Source organism: Vollenhovia emeryi, unplaced genomic scaffold (genome assembly GCF_000949405.1).
Source record: "Vollenhovia emeryi isolate VEMERY1.0 unplaced genomic scaffold, V.emery_V1.0 DF939173.1, whole genome shotgun sequence".
Lineage (NCBI taxonomy): Eukaryota > Metazoa > Arthropoda > Insecta > Hymenoptera > Formicidae > Vollenhovia > Vollenhovia emeryi.
The window spans coordinates 101,670-124,378 of NW_011967193.1; the positions used below are offsets into that span (position 1 = coordinate 101,670).

The following is a 22,709-nucleotide window of genomic DNA, read 5'->3' on the forward strand; positions in this document are numbered from 1 at the left end:
TTATCTATAGACATTTTATTCGGACATTTTAAAGGTAATATTTTTTATAGGTACTTGCATTTATGATAAATTTTTGTGACTGACATAACATACTTTGTATTTATTTATTTAATTAATTTGTACACAATAATCTGTAATACGCGCCAAACATGTAATTCTATTTACCCTCCCTTTTCACGCATGTAATTTATTTGCATTGCGGTAAATTGTTTCACTGTCGCACAAAAATTTCTATAAAATTCTTGTTACATTGCCGAAACACATGACTACTGCTACAATAACACAAGTTGTGACAAATATTTGTAATTATTACAAACAACATAACGTGGAGTTTTGCGCGCGTTTTCTTTCCTTCTAATTTTCTAGACTCTAGATTTCAGAACCCTCCTAAGAGCCGCGGACTGACAGCGGATGAACATAGCCATATCTATCTCCATGCGAATCATTGCATATTTAAAGTCGACAATTCCGCGGTTGTATTACCAGTATTCAAGGGAGGGAAAAGCGAACGTGTTTTTCTTCCCTTGTCTTGCAATAAACTTGTAAAATACACACGACAAATATATTTGCGACCTGTGCATACGGCACGATACAAATATTTAATGAACATCTTTTATTGATCAGTTGCCGTAGGTTGTATTTGTTTAATGATCTTTTAGATTTCTCTCTGTCTCCCAGCCTCAGGCAGATATTCAGTAATGTATAGTTTCCAGCAAAATATAAACTATAATTCACCGAACTGTCCATTGAAAGACAGATACATATTTGACTGGAGTATATTTCTTTTGCTTTATCGAAGCTTTTATTCTGTTATCTGTCACATTGACAAATTCGCTTGCATGAACGGACGAGAATAAAAAGAAAAAGGAAATTATGGTTTGTCAAAATCCACTTAATCGCACGATAAAATTTATGCTCACTTTGAGCGGTACTTGGCCAGGCGCATCGTGCATTCTGCCTTTTAGAACGTTTCTCGTCGTTTCAGTAATAGTTACTACTTTCTGTAATTTACGTTACTTTATGATACACATGTATACTGGGACGCTTGGGAACTTCATAGACTGCCTGTCTATCATCTTCGCACATTTCAAGGTACTTTTTAAGTGCCTCACATTGTGGTTTAATCAGCGGTAAGTAACCCCGGTAGGAAAATGCTCCAAATATTGTGTAATCATTGCATCATCCAAAAGGCAAAAAATTGCGCAATGATTGCATTAAGGTGATTCGTCAAAACGCAGCGGTTTTGTAGGAATAAAATTTTTTAATGGTATTTGCCCGAAAATTTGCTTAGCTTAATTCGTTTCTGTCTCTTTCCAGCTGTTACTTTAGAAAGAGACAAACATGAATTAAACTAATTGTAAGATTAAAGTTAAGTTTGGTGAAACCGGGCCTAAGGGCCAATTTTACAAACGTCGGTTAACTGTTAATCAGAGTTCAGTCGACTCCCTATCTCTTTTCCATCTCATTATTTAACAAGAGACAGAGAATTAATTAACCTTCGGTTAACAGTTAACCAACGTTTGTGAAACTGGCTCTTAGAAGAGACAAATTCAAAAAGATGCGTGTTTGCAGGGTGAAAATTCAGACTGCTTTAAGATAAACAATGTAATGCAAACACTACTGTCCACAGAAAATTCATAGAAATCTTGAACATGATGAGGGAGGATTGGAATGATTGTACCAATAACGATGTCAGCATGCGCATAACAGCGAGCAAAGCGAAATCGTCGGAACGTATTACATATGTGATTGCCATTCTTCAAACATTATCAGTTCTTGGATACAGTAGCGGTCCGTTGCTGGCCAATATCGATGTCACTAATAACACGACAGAAATACTTTTCATTACCAAGATGGAAGTCCCCTTCGACATAAACACGCAACGCACATATAGACTGCTTTTAATGGCGGAATGTTTTACTCTGTTCATATACTCCTGGTCGGCTGGTGCAATAAATTGTCTGTTATTAATTCTGGTAAGTTGAGGATGTACAAATATTTCAGATCGAAGACGCAGTTGAATTTATAATTTCATAAGGTTTCAATTTTATTTATTCGGTAATATATTTAATTTTATTTAGCAATTGCATTGTACGCATTTCAAAAAACATAATATATTTAAAAATTAAATTAAATTATCTATGTTATTCGATTTACATATATTTACGGAAATCGTGTATTTTACATTTTGATAATATGATTTTGCATCTTCTCTACTTAAACATAAACCAGCTGTGGAGTCTGATTACTCACCCATGCGAGTAATGGAATCTTTATTTTCAGACCTTGCATATAGCTGGCCAAATCGATATTGTGTGTTATTGGTTGACGCATGTCGCACCCTCCGGAGATGAGAATAAAGATGAATCAATCACCATCGCAACGACTAAAATTATTCAGAAGCATAAAAAGATCATACGCTTTTCGAACATTGTCGAAACCCTTTTTGCGTATATTACGCTGATGCAGTTTGTGTTAAACACGATAATGATCTGCGCGCTAGCTTTCCTCGTCGTATCAGTGAGTAAGATTATTAAATATAAACTTGTTTCTCTAATATGATGGCAAATAACATTATTAAATCGTCATTTATTTGTCAATATATTCAACTCTATTTTACTTTTCTAAATTATGTTTTTATCAACTTCTTTCACGTTTAACAGGTAATATTCTAAAGAGTTATTGATTTATAATATAATAGTTAATATATAATAATAATCAGTATAATAATTAAATATATTATATCCAATAATATGTGCGCATATTGTACATTAATCTTATATTAAGTTTATATTTAATCATTTTTGACACGTCGTTGTTCTACAATATCGCAGGCAATCGGCACCCCCGATATGAAACAGTCAATAGTGAAATGTTTTTTCTTTTATATTGCAACGAATCTCGAAGCATATATATTTTGTTTTTCTGGAGAACATCTGCAAAATAAGGTTAGGCAAAATACTTTATAATAAAGTACTAATATAAATTATTAATAATAACATATTAATTAACATTTCAAATTAGAAAGACTTTACGAAGAATACCAAAACATAAAAAGTTTTCTAACATTCTCATCTTTGTAGAGCAAAGAGATTAGTCTTGCGGCGTACAACTCTGCATGGTACGGTATGAAATTAAAAGACAGTCGTATCCTATTATTTATCATCTTAATATCACAAAAGCCACTGACACTTACAATTGGAAAGATGACGGATTTATCCTTGCAATCTTTTACAAAAGTAAGAATTTTATATAAGAACGCCATTAAAAAGGCATAACAAAAGCATTTCTTTACAATATTAAAAACAGAAATTATGAATTCTTCAATGTAAAAGTATAATATTCTTCTAGATTATGAATGCTTCGGGATCATATCTGTCGATCCTATTGGCGATGCGATAAACACGGAATCGTTAATTTTTTAGCAACAGTAAAAACAACTATTATGAGTTATACATACATCAGTATTTCCAGAAAATCGTGTCGTAATACAGTATTTTTCCCTAAATATGTAGGATGATAAGCTAAATCGTTCTCTCTAAAATTACAATACATCATAATGTAACCAGATTTCGCGTAAGCATTATATAAATCATGAAATTTTTCCTTGCATAATTTAAGGTAAAATGTAAAAATGTTTTATTATTCTCTGCAAAAGAATTCTTCTATCTGTATGTTGGATATAAAACAATAAATGCACTAATATTATTTTATACATAGTTTCTAACAGACATTTCCTATATATATATTATACGAATATATTTTATATAACAGAAAAATTAGATAACACTTGTACAAAATCAGAGAAATTTCAAAAAGAGATATTCACTACATAATGTTGTCACGAATCAACGTACGTAATGTAATACTATAAGACTAGATAAAAATTGATAGTAATATCGCCAGCGCAACGGCACTGCCACTATTCCATCTTCTGGTCGATTTCCAGGAAAGACTGTGATGCCGTGACGAAAAAAAATCGAGGATATTCTCTCCGTGGGACGAACCACACGCGCATGCCCCTTCAAATGTATCATTACATATTTAATATACGTACTTCATGGTTGCATTGTGGCTACATTGTCGGTACTAGAGGCGGGCGAAAAACATTTTATTTATTCCCTCTTTTCTACAAAATTTGTAAGGGAAACACGACGGGTGTATCTGAGATCTGCACGCACAATAAAAATATTTCATGAGCAATTTCAAGTGTTCGATTCGCCGGGGATGCACCCATTGAACACCTCCCGCGACACACAGGCTTTACTCAGGCGTTCAATGATATACATCGTGCTATCATTGGAAGATACAATACATATCTGTCGTCGAAAGCAACAGCGATAGAGCATTTCGTTCCTTTAAAAATCTTTACTTTGTGAGATATTTTCTAATGCACTCGCTCGGATACGACCGACTGCAAAGAGAAATAAAGGACTATGCCTCGTAAAAGCACGATTAGCCGCATAGTGTTTCTTATACTCCCGTGGTCCGGCGTCAGCTCAAACAGATTGGTCATCTTAATCGCCAGATTGTTCTGGATTGTTACAATAGCATTTATCGGATTCTTTCACTATCTCTATTTCTCGACGCACTTAAATTCAGAGAATTTTTTCAACCTGGTGGACTGCTTCAGTAGCTTTTTGGCACACGTCAATGTATTCACGAAGCTCGTTGCATTCTGGATCAACCAGCGGTAAGTAGAGTGAACGTGTTGACTAAAGTATTACTTACAATTACTTTTTAAGTTAGAAAAGTGTTATTGCTATAATTCAACTATAAAACAACTATTGAGGACAAAATTCATAATATTGGTCGCGCTAAAAAGCTACGTAGTTCCCGCTTCCCTTGTAACTCTTCTTCGGCACATTTAATTCTTCGGTAATCTTATTGTTAATTCTGAAAAACAATAAATAGTTGAAATATGCAAGATAAAATTTCGTTCAAAGACGAAGTGACTCCAATGCTGTGCCATATAATTCGACAACATGATCGAGGATCACTCCCCAGTGAGAAATGATTCGTCGATCGATGTCGAAATGATGTCGACTCGACGTCAATTTGACGGTGTCGATTCGATATCGTTTCGACACCGCTCGACGAATCATTTCTCACTGGGTCGTCCACAGAAAATTCGAGGAGACGTTGGTGTTAATCACGGACGACTGGAATGATTGCGCTAAGAATAACGTAGGCATGCGCGTGATGACAGACAGGGAAAAAATATCGGCTCGCATTACTAACACTTTGGTCGTACTCAATACAATGGCTATCTTTGCGTATTGCCTGGGAGTCATCATCGCTGATGCCGATGTTAACGATAAAACGATCGAGTTGCCTTTTGTCAACAAATTAGAGTTTCCCTTCAGTATTAATACACAGCGAATGTATAGATTTGTGTTAATCGCTGAATTTATGCACTTGATTCTTTGCAATGGGGTAGCTGCCGCTTACAACGCTGTACTTTTGTCACTGGTAAGTTACCACCCCAGAAGCGGTTGTAAGTAAAAAATTTATTATGCCCTTAGAGTGAAATCTGTTTAGTGGAAAATTCATCGTTAAATCGTGTAATCGTTCTGAAAAAAGATTTGCGAATGAATTTAGGTGTTGAAAACCTGCTATCTCATATTATAAACCTATCTCATAATGGAGGACTTTCCTCTATAATGATAGCAATTGTAAATTTGTGTTGTCTTTTTCGTCGAGTGACAGATCTAATATAAAACTGTTCCACAGTTTCGGGCTTTGCAAAAAATCTATATACCTATAACTCTAAAAAAGAATCGCGACAAGTATGTTAGGTATTTTAAATTAATTTTTATAAATACAGTTCACGAATTAGTGATGTTGTTTCCGTTTTTCCATACAAGCCATTCGTGATCCAATTTGTTTTATGGTACATGCAGCTAAAACAACTAAATAAAAATGTCTTTTTTAGGTATTCCATGTAGGTGGCCAAATAGATATTCTGCAATGTTGGCTGGCAGAGCTTACTCCAAATGAAATGGAAAATAAACAAGAATCAAGCATTATTGCAGGAAACAAAATCATTCTAAAGCATCAAAAAATCATTCAGTTTTCAGAAAATATAGAGCGCTTGTACACGCATATCGCGTTAATATTATTTGCATCGAACACAATGTTGATTTGCTCCCTGGGTTTTCTCATCGTAACGGTGAGTAAAATAGTCAATTACACTGTAGAGAGACATTTTTACATTCTGTAATAATATTCTGTAATAATCTGTGTAATTTGTTCTGGTTCTTCCAACGTTAAATAAAATGTATAATACTATTATATCTTTTTAATTTCTTAGGCGGTTGGTTCTGCCGATGCTACGGAGAAGATTATAAAATGCCTTTTATTTTTCACGATAACGAATCTGGAGGCATTTGTATTTTGCTACGCTGGAGAGTATCTAAACAATAAGGTCAGCGATGGAAGATAATTACTATAACGATAAAATAAAATAGTAACGACAATAAAGATAATTTTATGTATCTCTTTATGAAACGAGACATGCAATATTGAACTTTAAACTATATGACTATATACTATAATAATATTACAAATATCTTTATCATTCTTACTTATTTGTTAGTATTTTTTGCAACGAAAATTTCTTTTAATTACACCAGTTGTATCGAATAATATAATTTGTCTGTTATTTAATAACTGGTGAAGAAAATTATTATTACTCATGTTTATAATTTTTTATTTCATAGAGCACAGGGATTGGATTTGCAACGTATAACTGTGCGTGGTACAATTTTAAATCTAAAGATAGTCGTGTTTTGTTACTTATAATTTTAAGATCCCAGAGGCAATTGACATTAACAGCTGGCAAAATGATGGATCTCACCTTACAATCCTTTGCAAGTGTAAGATTCAAGCAGAGAACAAATTTTTATCGTTAACACTGTTTTTCCGTACTCGCAATATTTACTAGACCAAATTCTCTCTTAGGATCACTCTTTTTGTTATTTATGCAAATACCAATATGCTATTAGCATAAATATTAATTTCTAATATAAGCAACGTTGTTATAGATTATGAATGCTTCGGGATCCTACCTGTCAGTGTTGTTGGCGATGCAATAAACATCACGCTCACCTCGATAACTTTTAATCAATAGTCGTGAAGCGTGTGTATACATGTCTTCACTAGTTACACTAACACACATTGTAGTATGACGTATTTTTTCCAAATATATTATATGAGATAATTTACGTGAAGCGTGAGACGAAGCTAGTGAATTGTATCGTTCTCTGCAAAAGTGCTATTTAATATTCCAGTTTCTTATGGAAGACGAATCGTGGATCTCAACTCAAGCCGAGAGTTTATAGAAATATTATTCGCAAAGGCAGATATACAGGCGCGCGCAGTAATTTAATTTTTTATCTTCTCTCGCTCCCTCAACATCAAAATGTTTCCCAAGCTTACTGAGCAATCGAATATACCATATCTATGTGCGTGCGTATCATTGCTTATTTACAGCGAACATATTGCGAACGCATCATCAACCCTCGAGAAAGAGAGAGAGAGAGACTACCCACCACCTGTTTCTTTCTTTCCATAAAATTTGTCAGGATATGCGACAGATGTATGGACGGTTTGCACGCAGAACGGTAAAAAATATTTCATGAGCAATTTCCATTGATCGATTTGCCGGGGATGCACCCATTGAAAACCTCCCACGACGCATCAGACTTTACGCAGGCGGTAAATGATATACATCGTGTTGTCATTGGAAGAAAGACCTCTGTCAACGGAAGAAACAGCGATAGCGCGTTCTGTAATTTCTTCCTCTTAAAAATCCTTACTTTGCGAGATATTCTCTGATGCACTCGCTTGGGTACGACCGACTGCCAAGGAAAACAGAGGACTATGACTCGTAAAAGCACGATTAGCCGCATAGTATTTCTTCTGCTCCCCTGGTTCGGCTACAGCTCAAACAGATTGGTCATCTTAATTACCAGATTGTTCTGGATTGTTACAATAGCGTTTATCGAATTCTTTCACTATCTATATGTTTCGACGCACTTAAATTCGGAGAATTTTTTTAACCTCGTGGACTGCTGCAGTAGCTTTTTGGCACACGCCAAGGTAATTACTAAGCTCGTTGCGTTCTGGATCAACCAGCGGTAAGTAGAGTCGACGTTTTAATGAAAGTTTAATTACAATTGTTTTCAAGTTAGAAAATTTTCACTGCTATAATTCAACTATAAAGCAATTATTAGGAACAAAATTCATAATGTCGGTGACGCTAAAAAGCTAAATAGTTCCCCCTGCCCTTGTAACTCTTTTTGAGCACATTTAATTCTTTATTAATACGTATTGTTAGTTCTGAGAGGCAAAAAGAGTTGAAATATGTGAGATACAGTTTCGTTCAAAGACAAAGTGACACCAATGCTGTCCCATATGATTCGACAACATGATCGAGGAACAATCGTCCACAGAAAATTCGAGGAGACGTTGGTGTTAATTACGGATGACTGGGATGATTGCGCTAAGAATGACATCGGCATGCGCGTGATGGCAGACAAGGCGAAAATATCGGCTCGCATTACTAACACTATACTCGTTCTCCATACGATGACCATCGTTGCGTATTGCCTGGGAGTCATCATCGCTGATGCCGATGTTACCGATCAAACCATCGAGTTGCCCTTTGTCAACAAATTAGAGTTTCCCTTCAGTATTAATACGCAGCGGATGTACAGATTTGTGTTAATCGCTGAATTTGTGCACATGATTGTGTGTAATTGGGCAGCTGGCGTTTACAACGCTATACTTTTGTCAATGGTTAGTTATCGCTCCAGAAGCAGTTGTAAGTAAGAATATATACGTAGAGGTAAGTCCGTAATTATGAAACAGGATCCTATTATGACATAGCGCGGTTTCTGTTTAATTAATAAGCATCACCGGGTAATATTACCATGAATTTATTGCCCTTGGGGCGAAACCCGTTTAGTGAAAAATTCATCGGTACATTGTGTAATCGTTGTGAAAACAGATTTGTGAATGAATTTGGGAGTTGAAAACCTGCTATCTCATATTATAAAAACCTATTCCATAATAGAGGACTTTCCTCTATAATGATAGCAATTATAAATTTGTGTTGCTTTTTTCGTCGAGTGACATTGTATGTAACATAAAACAGTTACATAGTTTCGGACTTTGCAAAAAATCTAAGTACCTATAACTCTAAAAAAATCGCGTCAAGTATGTTAGGTATTTTCAATTAATTTTTAAAAATAAAGATTACAAATTAGTGATGTTGTTTTTGTTTTTCCATAAAAACGATTCGTGATCTCATTTGTTTTACATACAGCTAAAACAAGTAAAGAAAAATCTTTTCTTTTTTTAGGTATTCCATGTAGGTGGCCAAATAGATATTCTGCAATGTTGGATGGCAGAGCTTACTTCAAACGAAATGGAAAATAAACCAGAATCGAGCATTATCGCAGCAAACAAGATCATTCTAAAGCATCAAAAAATTATTCAGTTTTCAGAAAATATAGAGAGCTTGTACACGTATATTGCGTTACTATTATTTGCATCGAACACAATGTTAATTTGCTCCCTGGGTTTTCTCATCGTAACCGTGAGTAAAATAGTCAATTACACTGCAGAGAGGCATTTTTACATTCCGCAATAATCTGTGTAATTTGTTCTGGTTCTTTCAACGTTAAATAAAATGTATAATACTATTATATCTTTTTAATTTCCTAGGCGGTTGGTACTGCCGATGCTACGGAACAGATTATGAAATGTCTTTTATTCTTCACGATAACGAATCTGGAGGCATTTATATTTTGCTACGCTGGAGAGTATCTGAACAATAAGGTCAGCGATGGAAGATAATTACTATAACGATAAAATAAATTACTAATGACAATATAGATAATTTGATGCATCTCTTTATGAAACAAGACATGCAATATTAAACTTTATTTTTAAACTATATGACTATATACTATAATAATATTACAACTATCTTTATTATTTTTAATAAAATTCGCATGGCTCAAATGTGATAAACACAAATTTGAAGGAACAAAGGACTAAGAGCCGTGACAGGGTGTTGGTGTCTAAATATTGTAAATTTTTAATTATTTTTAATCATTTTTTAGTACTTTTTGGAACGAAAATTTCTTTTAATTATAACCAATTGTGTCGAATATTATAAATTGTCTGTTATTTCATAACTGGTGAAGAAAATTATTACTACACATGTTTATAATTTTTGCTTTCACAGAGCAGAGAGATTGGATTTGCAACGTATAACTGTGCGTGGTACAATTTCAAGTCTAAAGATAGTCGTATTTTGTTATTTATAATTTTAAGATCCCAGAGGCAATTGACGTTAACAGCTGGGAAAATGATGGACCTCACCTTACAATCCTTTGCGAGTGTAAGGTTCAAGAAGAAAAAAAATTTTTATCGTTAACACTGTCTTTTTATACTTGCAATATTTACTAGACCAAATTCTCTCTTATAATCACTCTCTTTTGTTATTTATGCAAATACCAATATGCTATTAGCATAAATAATTTCTAATACAAACAACGTTGTTATAGATTATGAATGCTTCGGGTTCCTACCTGTCAGTGTTGTTGGCGATGCAATGAACATCACGTTCACCACGATAACTTTTAATCAATAGTCGTGAAGCGTGTATAAACATGTAAATATGTCTTCACTAGTTACACTAACACACATTGTAATAGTGCGTATTTTTCGAAATGTTATATGAAAATAAGATAATTTACGTAACTTGAAATGTGACATGGAACTATAACAGAAAATTCGCAATGTAAGAATGTAACACGCAAAGGTTGATATACAGACACGAAGTAATTTTATTCCATTTCTTTTTTTCGCCCTCCAAAATGTTTCCAAGGGGCACGATTCGCAATCGAATGTATCATATATTTGCCCACGCGTATCATTGCATATTTAAAGCGCGCAATTTGCGACCGCATCATCGGCCCTCGAGATAGAAAAAGAGAGAGAGAGAGAGAGAGAGAAAGATGACCCCACCTGTTTCGTTCTTTTCGTTAAAATGGTTGGAACTTACGACATATGTATGGGTGGTCTGCACACGGTAAAAATATTTGATGAGTTTCTTTTCTCACTACGACAGTAGTTTTGCATAGACACGCAATGTCATGTACATTTATTTCAATACCAAAATTGTTTTTATTATGTGAACATGCTCGTCTGTGGTACATAAGTTCAGATTGTAATCGAGATACTCAGGATTAAAAAGAATAATTTAAACGACAAGTTGAAAATTTATGCCGCTTTAAATGTATTTTAAAAGCTCGACATGTTATCTAAAAGTTGAAATAGATTGGCCTAGTTTACATCGTGCATTTGATACGCGTATCAAATAGTGTATATGAACTGATCAGCCAATGACTAAACCAATTCACTAGTTATTTACTATTTCTTACTATTTAATACGCGTATCAAGTGCACGATGTAAACTAGGCCATTATCTAAATATAATATCCATTTTCCATCTTCTTTTGTTAATATCATTTTGCATTTTTTAAAAATGTGGTCATCATAAATAATAAATCACTTACGAATTTTGATTAATTCCACAGGTACAGACATACACATAATAGGAGTTTTAATTATTTTCAGACTTTAGATACAACTAGCCAAATAAATATTGTGCATTATTGATTAACACAACTTATATCCTCCGTAAATAAGAGCTAAAGTAATCGCCACAACTGAAATTACTTGAAAATATATAAACATACATATATTGTACATTTTTTCGAAAATATTGAAAATATTTATATTGCGCTTATATGCAATTTGCGTCGAATATAATTTGTTCTCAAGTTTTCGTTGCCATAATGGTAAAATTTCTAGAGTGATCATTTTTAACCAAAAGTCGTGAAGCGGTTTGTAAATATGTCTTCGCTAGTTACACTAACACACATTGTAGTATGACGTATTTTTCGAAATATATTATATGAGATAATTTACGTGAAATGTGATATAAAGCTAGTGAATTATATCGTTCTCCGTAAAAGCGCTATACCATATCCCGGTTTCTTATGGAAGACGAATCGTAAATCTTTCCTCAAGCCGAGAGTTTATAGAAATATTATACGCAAAGATAGATATACAGATTCGCGCAGTAATTTAATTTTTTATCTTCTTTCGCCCTCTCAACGTCAAAATGTTTCCGAAGCTTACTGAGCAATCGAATATACCATATCTATGCCCGTGCGTATCATTGCTTATTTAACGCGATCAACTTGCGACCATCATCAGCCCTCGAGAAAGAGAGAGATAAACCTCGACCTGTGTCTTTCTTTTCATAAAAATTGTCAGTGTCTGCGACAGATGTATGGACGGTCTGCACGCAGAACGGTAAAAATATTTAATGAGCTGTTTTTCCATTGGCCGACACGCCAAGGGTGAATTCGTGTGACGACCTCTTACAAACGCCCAGTCTTTACGCAGCAATTCTGCGGCGTACGTCAATCCATCGAAACGTACATCTGGCGGAACGTACATGATCAAATTCATTGTATTTTTTTCGCTTTGTTGAAAGTACTTATTATACATTTCGGTGTACTCACGCGCGATATAGATAAGAGATAAACGGAACATTATGATTCGGAAGAGCACAATTAATCGCACGATAGAAGTTGTGTTCACTTTGTTCGGAATATGGCCAAATAGTATGTGCACTCCGATTTGCAGAATATTTTGGATCATCACAATAATAATTGTTCAATTTTTACACTATCGGTATCTTCAAATACATCTCCATTCCGACGATCTTTTCAATTTGATGGATTGCCTGAGCAGCTTCCTAGCATATATGAAAGTGATGACCAAGTTTGTTGTGTTCTGGATAAATCAGCGGTAAGCGATACGATTGGCATAAAAATATGATAAATTGTTTACAATAAAATTACCGTTAAGTGTGACGTGTCTTTAAACAGTTTTCCTGGAAAAAGAAAATCTACGATCAATTGAGTGAAACGGTTATTAGCTGTGTTTATTAATCGAATCGCATTCTAAAATACGATTGCGTTTAGTAATTACGTGAATTTACGCCCGTTTAATGTTGCTCTTCATTCTCATTTAATTTAAAGAAACGTACAAGTAGAAATATTCGTGATGTAATGTCGACGTGCTCGAGTTACATTCAGTAACATTTAGCAGACGGTAATTTTCTAAGGACGTGAAATGGTCTTCTTTCGTGATCGATAGGATAATCGACGAACGAAATCGTCCACAGAAAATTCACTAAAACCTTGGAAATGATGACGGAAGACTGGGACAGTTGCGTCAACAACGAGATGAATATGCATGAGACGATACGCAAGGCGAAATTATCGAATCGCATCACCAACGCGATGATAATTCTTCACACGTTAAGCGCCGTTGCGTACAGCACACGCATCATTCTGGCCGATGTCGATATTAATGATCGCACGTCCAAGCCGCCCTACATCCACAAAGTGGAATTTCCCTTCGACGTGAACACACAAAGAACGTATAAAATGATCCTAATCGTGCAAACTGTGTACGTCGTCATGTGCAGCTGGGCTGCTGGTGCTGTAAATGCTTTGCTTTTAACATTGGTAAGTTGAGGGATGTATAAACAATTACCGCGAACGGCAGTTGCAACGATAGCAATGAGAGTAATGAATTGTCAGACAATATTAAAATCTGACAAGGGTTTATGTGTGTAAAGTTGGATTGCTGTCTTGTGGAATTTGCCTCTCACGCTTTGCGTTAGATTCCTTCCTTCTGATACTCAAACATAAATTTGAGAAACGTGACGATTTTAGTACGGGCCGCGGATCCCTTATTTCCAGGTTTTACATGTAGGCGGACAAATGGATATTCTGCGCGGCTGGCTGATGAATTTCGCACCCAAGGAGAGCGGAAAGAAGCACGAATCAATTACACCGGATAAAATTGTCCAGAAACATCAAAAGATTATTAACTTCTCGAAGAACGTCGAAAAATTATATACGCACATCGCGTTGCTGCAGTTTGCGTCTAACACGATAATGATTTGCTCACTGGCATTTCTCATAGTAAGCGTGAGTAAAAGATGGAAATTAAAATATTATTAAAGATCACTTATTGTAGACTTGCTAATAAGCGCGCGAAATTTTAATTAATTCCTTTGTATTTTATGATACAGATGAGACAAAGGTAAAGGGCGGCGACTATTTATAACTATGCAATAAGCGAACCATTTTTTTGTTTGCAGGCGATAGGCACACCCGATGCGACAGAGCAGATAATAAGATCTCTCCTATTTTACGCCATAACGAATCTGGAAGCGTTTGTATTCTGCTTCGCTGGAGAATATCTAAACAACAAGGTTAGCAACTATGATATGCAACTGTGTGTAACAATAGCAACACAACGAACAATTCCAAATTCTGTGTTAAAATGCTGAGAAAAGAAGCTGTCAGACGTACTAAAACAACTTTTCCTGAAATGTACTGGAAATCTTTTACATGATTTACACCCTCTTAGAGTAAAGCGATCGGAAACGCAGCGTACAGTACCACATGGTACAATTTGAAACCTGAGGACTGTCGTATCTTATCATTTATAATATTAAGATCGCAAAAGCAACTGACGCTTACCGTTGGAAAAATGGCGGATCTCTCTTTAGAATATTTTGCAAGTGTAAGAATTATGCGCGTACCAACTTTTAACTTACTAATTTCGCACACTGTTTGCATATATCTACATAATATTTGCTATAAAATATTCACTGTTCTCTTTCTTAGAATTGGCTCACTTATGCATTTTTGTCTGTAACTAATTTCGAACTTTTGCGATATGATTTAAAGTGCACCTGTTTGCAATAATTTTACATATTAATCTGCTATAAACTGATAATTACCTACGTATAGTGATAACTTTTACTTTTAATACAAAGAATGACGTTGTTGTAGATCATGAATGCTTCTGGATCGTATTTGTCGGTGATGTTAGCGATGCAATGAACATCAACATCTATCTCGTCGATCTTCTCAATGGATACTTGTTAAACACACGTCAAATAATATGTAGATAGAGAAACACACGTTGCAATGCAAGTTATTTTCCAAATATATTTCAGGTAATTTGAAGTGCATGATGAGCAAAATTTTAACTACGACCTGAAACTCCGAAATATTATGTACACATAGTTGTAGTTAGGCAAAGCAGATTCGAAGCTCGATACTTTTCAAATAAATATTTCTTCAGTATTGACGCTGTTAAATCGTTTTGTTAAATGTGTACGACGTAGCGCGACGCGCACGTGTCCCAGCTTCGTTCCATAATGAACTACTTACTTTTATCCTTGTCAGCCAATATATCCATAGGCTCAATTAGTCTCTCGTCAAACATTGCTACCGCACCAACGCACATCCAGATATTACACAAACAATGCCACACGCTTTTGTAGCAACGCGCAATGCAGTTTTCTGTTTCTTCGTCGAGGTCTCTTCACCCTCTAGACTTCCAAAACTTTTCGAAGGATCCCCGAGCTTGATTCATCATCGGACATACGTCGCCCCGCCTATATCCGCATGTGTCGCGCGTTGCATATTTCAGGCAAACAATTCGCGATCGCATCGCTGGTGCACGAAAGAGGGAGAAATAATTCTGCCTGTTCCATTCTTTTATCTAACAATAAGTGGGGAGGAACGGCGACGAATGTGCGGTCATGATACGATAAAAATATTTTATGAGCAATTCCTATTGGCCGCCGGCTTATAGGTGCATTTGTGTAATGACCTCTTACGACCTCCCAGTCTTTACCCGGATATTTGATATAACATCGAGCTGTGGTTGACAAAAAGTTTTTTCTTTTTACCTCACTTAAACACGCGTCTTCATTTTCATGGGAGTGGTGAACTTTTTCTCTTTGGGCTCTACACGTAGATAATCAAATAAATATCGCGCGTTATTGATCAGCAATGTTGATACTCGAAATTAATATACCTAGCTAATTTTAGCGTGTGCATGTACTATCGAAGCAAATACAGAAACTAACGTAAATGAACGCAAATTTACCATCACTACGATAAATAAAATCATCCGGAAACGTCAGAAGGTGGTTTACTTTTCGAAAAAAATATTAAATATGTATATTTATGTGCAGCTGTAATTTGCACGTAACACTGCGATAATTTGCTTATTACGATTTTTAATTGTGAGTGTAAAACCAATGTTTAATAGTACATATAAATAAAAGTAAGTATTTTATTCCGCAAAATTAATTATATGTTTGCGTCGCGCGTATCTTGTCAATTCCCTCTTGCATGTAGATTGTTGCATCGACAAATTATTCGTGACTTTGTCGAATCAGTGTTTGATATATCTCGATATCGCAGGCGCTGAACAGTCCTGAGGCGACGGGCACAAAAAAAGATTAAAGCTTTGCTGTTTTACAACGTAACGAATATCGAGGCATTCGTGTTTCATTATACGGGGGAATATCTCATGTGAATCAAGTTAGCAAAAACCACAAGGATAAGCACTCGACAGATGATTCTTATTGTGATCTCCTCTTTCACTGTTCTGTGAGAGGGAAAATTATAGAGTAAGAACATACAATCAGGGAGAACTCAAATTAATCGATAAAGACCGATGATTCTTACAGCTTCGTTTAGGTTTTTTTTTTATTAATCATTATGAAGGTGAAATAACATAAATTTCTTCCTTCCCGAGGTAAAAATCTGTGTTATACAAATGCTCAAAAGATCAGCGTAGTATATTTGTAGCTTTTAAATAAATATATTAAAAAGGCCAGTGCTCCAAGAGCTGCTTTTTGCAGAAACATATGTAACTTCGGAGCGCGTTGATGACACGTCTGACTGCAACTCATGAAGTGATTATAATTTGGAGCATGGAGAATACGAAGCAGAGCGTTCGAAAACGGAAAACAAGAACGAAATTGAGCATATGTCGTATTTAATGATGACTCATATGACTTAGATTTTCGCCCCGGGGATTATTTTCACCTCCGCAGAGCACAACTGTTGGCTCCGCTGCGCTTCATTGCGCGTGTTACTTGGAACCTAAATGCAGTCGTATTCTGTTATTCGCGATATTAAGATCGCGCAAAAGCAACTGACATTCGGGAAAATAATGGATCTCTTGTTACAATGCTTAACAGGAGTGAGCTTCATATGCACAGTGCACGAGACAATTCATTTGGTTGTACATAACATTCGCCGTAATTCTATACGAGTATCTCCTAGGTTTGCTTACGTAGCCCTTTTTATTACGTAGCTCGTTTAATGAGTATGAGTACACTCTCATGATGACAACTTGAATATGCCATAACTAATGTTAAATTAAAATTAAACTCTGACGCTGTTGTAAATTGTACATTTTACGGAACTATACTTATCGGTGTTATCGGTGGATGCGATGAGCGCTACGTTTTGTCCCTTTGACTCTCGAGGAGTAATATGCATCCTCTAATAAATAAATTCACTAATTAAACGAGTGCACGGTATATTTCTTCGAATACGTACTTTGAGGTAACGGCAAGATAACTTAATTAGGAAGAAAATTACGAAGTGAATAATATCGAATTGCACAGTCTTCAAACTGCAGTACGGCATCTCGATATAAAAGAGATTTGCCATGTTCTCGATTCCCGCGAATCCCGCGGCGGCTATCCCTTCCTCTTCCCGGCGCGACCCTTCGGAAACCTCATCGTCTCTCCTTAGATCAGCGCGCATGATTTTTCGACATGCTATAAACCGGTACTGTACGCCGACCTCCGTCCCGCGTAATCGTGCATTTTTAACGAAAATTGCACAGCACCACACCGTTTGGCGGAAGAACGGCCCCCCCCCCCGGCCTCGGTTTCCTTTCCACCCGCAAAATCGGCGACAGCCGACGACACGCGCTACAACTTCAACGTACGCGGAGCGATGAAAATATTTAATGAGCTGTCCCCTGCCCGGTGGACAAAGGTAGGGCTCGCGGCAAGATGACCCTCCGGCATCCTTCAGTCCATCCGCAGCGTTTACAGGTGCGTGTCTCCTGCCCTTATCGTTCATAAATCTGTTTCGCGATCGCGCCCGACGCCGACGTCTCTCCGTTCGTGTTCCGATAAACCGCGAGCGTCGTGCGTTCGTCTCATTAACCCCTGGTGACGCGCCGCACCATTGAAAATTCCCTTTCCCTGTTCTCACTCTGTTAACGCATTTAGCCGTAAACCGTTAACAAGCTGCTGTCTGATCAATTAGAAAGTTTACAATCTCGGACAAGTGTCTGTCGCTTCCTCCGAAGGAAGAGACTCTCGAAAGAGGGAGCCTACCCTCATTTCGGTCCCGCATCGCGGATCATGTCGTAGGGCGTTCGCGTTCGCCGGTCGACCGTGAGCCCGAGTGCCTCGTGAAATGACGTCTGTTAATACGATTGCCCGGTCGATCGAGATCGGACTCCGAGTCGCCGGCGTCTGGCCAGGCGCGGCCTACGCGCTTATCAGTCGACTTCTCTGGACCGCGACGATGATAGCCGCGCAGATCTTTCAATATCGCCACATGGCGTTGCACCTTAATTCCGAGGACATCTCGCAGCTGATGGACGGTCTGAGCGCAACGCTGTCATACAGTTTGTTGTGTGTCAAGTTGATTGTTTTCTGGACGAAGCAACGGTACGTCGTCGCTACTTGCGGTCTATGATCTTACGACGAGACGTACAAATCGAACAGACGTTCGATAATACGGGACGAATGCATCAGTAATTATATTATTGTATCGTATCAAAGCATTAGAGAGAAGCATCAGCTATTGCGTTTTGCACCTTAGAAGTCATTGTTTCGGCAAACGTTACCCATATCTGCTTACCGTCAGCAATTTGTAAATAAGATTTTAATACGTCTTTTATCGTCCTTTCATTATTCCTTTTATCGTACTCGCTGTCACATCGGGGAGCATTTCTATTATCAGACACGATACCCACGTTCATCTTCGCGTGTTTCAATCTACCTTCTCTGTCGTTTGTCATCGAATACAGAGAAATAGTTCCCCAGTCATAGTCATCAAGGGGGGAATATCATCGCTCTCGCGGTGCTGCAGGAAATCGATTCTTCCTAGAGTATTTAACGACGTGTTAGCGAGCATCGCGACGGACTGGGAGGAATGCGGGGACGCCCTGTACGGCATGAGTAGCGTGGCCAATCTGTCGCAGCGTTTCTCCAATTTGATCATCGGCCTGCACTCGACGGCCGTGCTGTTCTACGGCATCGGCGTCGTCGCCCTGCGCGGCGACGGCGTCGCCGATCGTGAACTTTTTCTCAAGATGGAGCTACCCTTCGAGAGCGGCACGTCGCCAATTTACGAGATCGTCATGACCACGCAGTTCCTGCATCAGATGACGGCCGCCACCGTGATCGGCGTGCTCAGCGCACTACTCGTTACGTTGGTAAGTCCGGGCCCCGGGGGCCTTCAACCCCCGGGGGATTTTCAACTTCTCGACTGAGATTACCCCCGGGAATGCGTCCCGTGAGCTGGCTCAGCCGTAACGTTACCGCGATGACTGTTCGTAACGCATTTCAATTTGTTTGGGAAAAATTGCAAGAAAAGCTACTTGTGGGAAATTTATTTCCAGTATCGATTTTTTCGCTTCTATTAAACGAGACTTTTGGTGTTACATATTTTATCCGCCTTCTCTTAATTAACGTTTATTATTTGTCTCGTTTAAATGTAATATACACGGAAAAAAACATTTAGCTGCTGTAGCTAAAACTTAGTAAAATATGGACAGCTAATATTTTTAGTTGTGATAGCTCAATATTTTGCTGCGACAGCAAACGGCTGTCCATATTTTACTAAATTTTAGCTACAGCAGCTAAATGTTTTTTTCCGTGTACAAGCATTTATGTAGACTCATTTCTTCTTGGCCATGCGATTTAGAATATTATCAAGAAATTTAAGAATCGTTAATTAAATAATAAATTTCCATTTCAGTAAAATTTTTGAAATATTTATAATATGAATATATATATATTTCTTTTTTTAATATTTTCACGTGAAATCTGTGCAGAGAACGGATAATAGAATTAAATCTCTAGGTGCTTCATGCGGGCGGTCAGATGGATATTTTACGGGAAAGATTATTGGAAATTTTACCAAAAAAGAAGAAACCAACCATCTCCGTAATCACGATAGGCTCGTTAATTCGAAGGCATCAAAACATCATCGTTTTCACCGAAAAAATCGAGAGCCTGTACTCTTACATCGCGCTGGCCCAATTCATTTCGAACACCATTGTTATTTGCTGTTTAGGCTTTATCATCGTGAATGTAAGTAATCTTGGTGACTTTTGCCGCGGATAATCAATGATATTTTTCATTTACCTCGACGTGGACATACATTAGTAAAACAAATATCTTAATCCACAGAAATATTACTTTACTCAAGAAAACTATTCATTAGGTGGCTCCTAATAACTTATTAACTTGAATTTGAAACATAATAAACAAATTAAAACATGCATTTCTTTATGTCAAACAGTAGATAATTAAAAATTTTTTAAATTTTACTTAAATTCTATAAATGTTTACTAAGATATAAGTTTTACAGCGAGGAAAATTGAATTTCTTATTTGACAAAAACAATGATTTCGTTTAATAAATAGTATTCTCTATCTCGTGAAATCTTTAGTTGAATGTAGAAAATGTAATGATTGAAATTAATTTACTTAATGTAACACACAGATTTACTTGAAATTTGATATTTTTATTTAAATAGAATAAATGTTTACTTCAGTAAAAAAAATCATTTTAAGTAAATCTATTTGTTTAGTTTAAAAAAAATTTGGGCAGTGTACTTGTATGTACATGTCGAACATTCATGCGAATGTAAGTTATCGTTGCCAAGTGACGTTTTATCTTGTACAAGTGCAGCCATTGACAAAATTATTACCCCCTAATCATTATACCGTATTGGTACTCAGCGACTTATAATTTTTTAATATTTTTACAATGCAATTCGCGGTAGAAAACATTCAATCGTGCACCTCGATATTTCAATATTGCAGTCGATCGGCACCGATCAAGGCTCGTCTATGTTGGTGAGATCCCTTTTGTTCTATCTCGTCATTAATTTGGAAGCGTTCATTTTCTGTTTTGCCGGCGAGTATCTAAGCATGAAGGTGAGTGAGCACTTACAGCTGTTGATTTTAACGTGACAATTCTCTAACGTCCACTTTTCACACGCTAAGTTTTTGCTCCGATTTGACTTCCAGAGCAAGACGATCGGCGACGCGGCGTACGAGTCTCTGTGGTACGATTTGACCCCGAGCGAGAATCGAATCCTGCTATTCCTGATAATGAGGTCGCAAAAACAATTGACGATTACCGTCGGCAGATTCATGAACCTCTCTTTGCAGCAGTTTGCGAACGTAAGTTTTACGTTATTTCGGTCGGGTTATTTGATTAGAACTTCGCATGTTATTACGTTCGTTATGACGCGTAAATTGTTGACCTTAATATATAGAGAAAAGTCTCCTATTATGGGAAAGGATCCTAATATGGGATAGCGGGGGTTTCTGTTAAATTAATAGGCATAATCAGTTGATTCCACCATGAATTTCTTGCCCTTGAAGCGAAATCTGTTTAGTCGAAAATTCATTGTTAGATTGAACAAATAAATTTTATAAGTCATGCTCTGTCACCCCTCGAGCCAAGTTCTCGTTTGTCAAACTACGACCACAAATACAATCCTGTTTAGATCACCGAAATACACATAAATCTGTGTACATGACTTTTCTCAGTTCGCTTGAAAAGGGCCACAAACCATGGTCGAAATGTTGCGAGCCTTGAACATGAAAACTGCCAGGTATGGTCAAACAAACTTCAAGTTGAGAATTCATAAGGCTCTGACGTGAAATCACAGATACGAAATAATAAAGGATATAAGAGCCAAGACGGATGTTAGTGTCTAAATGAATTTAATTTTTAAATTCCTTGCGAAAAATTTACTTCAGCCAGAGCTTGAACTTGGACCTCCCTGTTACTGGGCGGGCGTCTCCATTTCTAGATTGTGTAATCGTTGCAAAAAAGATTTGTGATCGAATTTAGGTGTTGGAAACCTGCTATCTTATATTAAAAATCTACCTCATAATAGAGGACTTTCCTCTACGATTACAATATTTATTTTTACTGCACACAGCAACGTTGTCTGTCGTAGATAATTAAATCGTCAGCGTCATACGTCTCTGTGCTACATGCATTGTAACGATATACATTAAAGCGACTATAACTATTAATATCGAATAGTGATACCGCTGGAAATTAAGCATAACGGAAGATTACTCTATTTTTAATAAAAGCCAATGATCAGCTGACGTTCCCTTATCGTCTTTTTATTACAACAATATTTACGCGAACGTTGTTAAACGAGCACAGTTTGCGCCGCCAGCTTACTGAAAATATGCCGTTGCTCCCGAGGACGGGGGAAGAAAAATATTTTTCGTAAGGCTGAGGGGGCGCGCACGTCACGGGCTTTCATCCCCTGAAAGAACTTTGGAACGTCGTTCCGTGCTAAATTGCGGAAGTTATCCGGACGCAGCGGGGACTTGATTCTCCCTTCCGTTCGCGTTGTTACTCGCGTGTATTCCGTTCTGGCGATATCGCGCAATCGTGCCAGATGGCCGCAACGGATAGATCGCGACGGCAACGAAAT

The 22,709-nt window shown here is 36.9% G+C and overlaps 5 protein-coding genes across 9 annotated transcripts; all 5 read left to right on the top strand.

Moving 5' to 3' along the window:
* Nucleotides 1-697: 697 nt before the first annotated feature.
* LOC105563619 (odorant receptor 4-like) lies at nt 698-4,010 on the top strand. Of its 2 annotated transcripts, none has more exons than XM_012015347.1 (6): nt 698-1,130; nt 1,631-1,976; nt 2,284-2,520; nt 2,835-2,948; nt 3,084-3,239; nt 3,336-4,010. In XM_012015347.1, exons 1-6 carry the CDS (start codon nt 874-876, stop codon nt 3,423-3,425), a joined length of 1,200 nt encoding a protein of 399 aa, XP_011870737.1. In that variant the 5' UTR covers nt 698-873; the 3' UTR covers nt 3,426-4,010. The 2 variants fall into 2 exon arrangements, with proteins under 2 accessions (XP_011870737.1, XP_011870738.1); XM_012015348.1 differs by having other exon boundaries at nt 3,352-4,010.
* Nucleotides 4,011-4,151: 141 nt separating this feature from the next.
* Nucleotides 4,152-7,252, top strand: LOC105563620 (odorant receptor Or2-like). Of its 2 annotated transcripts, none has more exons than XM_012015349.1 (6): nt 4,152-4,693; nt 5,127-5,472; nt 5,936-6,172; nt 6,314-6,427; nt 6,723-6,878; nt 7,047-7,250. In XM_012015349.1, exons 1-6 carry the CDS (start codon nt 4,437-4,439, stop codon nt 7,095-7,097), a joined length of 1,161 nt encoding a protein of 386 aa, XP_011870739.1. In that variant the 5' UTR covers nt 4,152-4,436; the 3' UTR covers nt 7,098-7,250. The 2 variants fall into 2 exon arrangements, with proteins under 2 accessions (XP_011870739.1, XP_011870740.1); XM_012015350.1 differs by having other exon boundaries at nt 4,571-4,693; nt 5,441-5,472; nt 7,047-7,252.
* Nucleotides 7,253-7,729: 477 nt separating this feature from the next.
* Nucleotides 7,730-10,865, top strand: LOC105563621 (odorant receptor 4-like). Its single transcript, XM_012015351.1, has 6 exons — nt 7,730-8,141; nt 8,457-8,802; nt 9,368-9,604; nt 9,733-9,846; nt 10,259-10,414; nt 10,581-10,865. Exons 1-6 carry the CDS (start codon nt 7,885-7,887, stop codon nt 10,629-10,631), a joined length of 1,161 nt encoding a protein of 386 aa, XP_011870741.1. The 5' UTR covers nt 7,730-7,884; the 3' UTR covers nt 10,632-10,865.
* Nucleotides 10,866-12,517: 1,652 nt separating this feature from the next.
* LOC105563622 (odorant receptor 13a-like) lies at nt 12,518-15,277 on the top strand. Of its 3 annotated transcripts, XM_012015353.1 has the most exons (6): nt 12,518-12,900; nt 13,280-13,625; nt 13,863-14,093; nt 14,267-14,380; nt 14,539-14,694; nt 14,967-15,277. In XM_012015353.1, the coding sequence occupies exons 1-6, from the start codon at nt 12,644-12,646 to the stop codon at nt 15,015-15,017; spliced, it is 1,155 nt and encodes a 384-aa protein (XP_011870743.1). In that variant the 5' UTR covers nt 12,518-12,643; the 3' UTR covers nt 15,018-15,277. The 3 variants fall into 3 exon arrangements, with proteins under 3 accessions (XP_011870743.1, XP_011870742.1, XP_011870744.1); XM_012015352.1 differs by having other exon boundaries at nt 14,539-15,277; XM_012015354.1 differs by lacking the exon at nt 14,539-14,694.
* Nucleotides 15,278-17,988: 2,711 nt separating this feature from the next.
* LOC105563623 (odorant receptor 13a-like) lies at nt 17,989-22,368 on the top strand. The gene is made up of 6 exons (XM_012015355.1): nt 17,989-18,676; nt 19,119-19,446; nt 20,096-20,326; nt 21,064-21,177; nt 21,271-21,426; nt 22,215-22,368. Exons 1-6 carry the CDS (start codon nt 18,420-18,422, stop codon nt 22,260-22,262), a joined length of 1,134 nt encoding a protein of 377 aa, XP_011870745.1. The 5' UTR covers nt 17,989-18,419; the 3' UTR covers nt 22,263-22,368.
* Nucleotides 22,369-22,709: the final 341 nt, after the last annotated feature.

Coding starts and splice junctions, on each gene's coding strand:
- LOC105563619 (XM_012015347.1), top strand. CDS start 874: ATGGTTTGTCAAAATCCACTTAATCGCACGATAAAATTTATGCTCACT. Junction 1,977..2,283: donor ATTGTCTGTTATTAATTCTG/GTAAGTTGAGGA, acceptor CTTTATTTTCAG/ACCTTGCATATAGCTGGCCA. Junction 2,949..3,083: donor GAGAACATCTGCAAAATAAG/GTTAGGCAAAAT, acceptor TCATCTTTGTAG/AGCAAAGAGATTAGTCTTGC.
- LOC105563620 (XM_012015349.1), top strand. CDS start 4,437: ATGCCTCGTAAAAGCACGATTAGCCGCATAGTGTTTCTTATACTCCCG. Junction 4,694..5,126: donor GCATTCTGGATCAACCAGCG/GTAAGTAGAGTG, acceptor GGTCGTCCACAG/AAAATTCGAGGAGACGTTGG. Junction 5,473..5,935: donor ACGCTGTACTTTTGTCACTG/GTAAGTTACCAC, acceptor TGTCTTTTTTAG/GTATTCCATGTAGGTGGCCA.
- LOC105563621 (XM_012015351.1), top strand. CDS start 7,885: ATGACTCGTAAAAGCACGATTAGCCGCATAGTATTTCTTCTGCTCCCC. Junction 8,803..9,367: donor ACGCTATACTTTTGTCAATG/GTTAGTTATCGC, acceptor TTCTTTTTTTAG/GTATTCCATGTAGGTGGCCA. Junction 9,605..9,732: donor TGGGTTTTCTCATCGTAACC/GTGAGTAAAATA, acceptor TTAATTTCCTAG/GCGGTTGGTACTGCCGATGC.
- LOC105563623 (XM_012015355.1), top strand. CDS start 18,420: ATGACGTCTGTTAATACGATTGCCCGGTCGATCGAGATCGGACTCCGA. Junction 21,178..21,270: donor GCGAGTATCTAAGCATGAAG/GTGAGTGAGCAC, acceptor TTTGACTTCCAG/AGCAAGACGATCGGCGACGC. Junction 21,427..22,214: donor CTTTGCAGCAGTTTGCGAAC/GTAAGTTTTACG, acceptor TGTCTGTCGTAG/ATAATTAAATCGTCAGCGTC.
- LOC105563622 (XM_012015352.1), top strand. CDS start 12,644: ATGATTCGGAAGAGCACAATTAATCGCACGATAGAAGTTGTGTTCACT. Junction 14,094..14,266: donor TGGCATTTCTCATAGTAAGC/GTGAGTAAAAGA, acceptor TTTTGTTTGCAG/GCGATAGGCACACCCGATGC. Junction 14,381..14,538: donor GAGAATATCTAAACAACAAG/GTTAGCAACTAT, acceptor ACACCCTCTTAG/AGTAAAGCGATCGGAAACGC.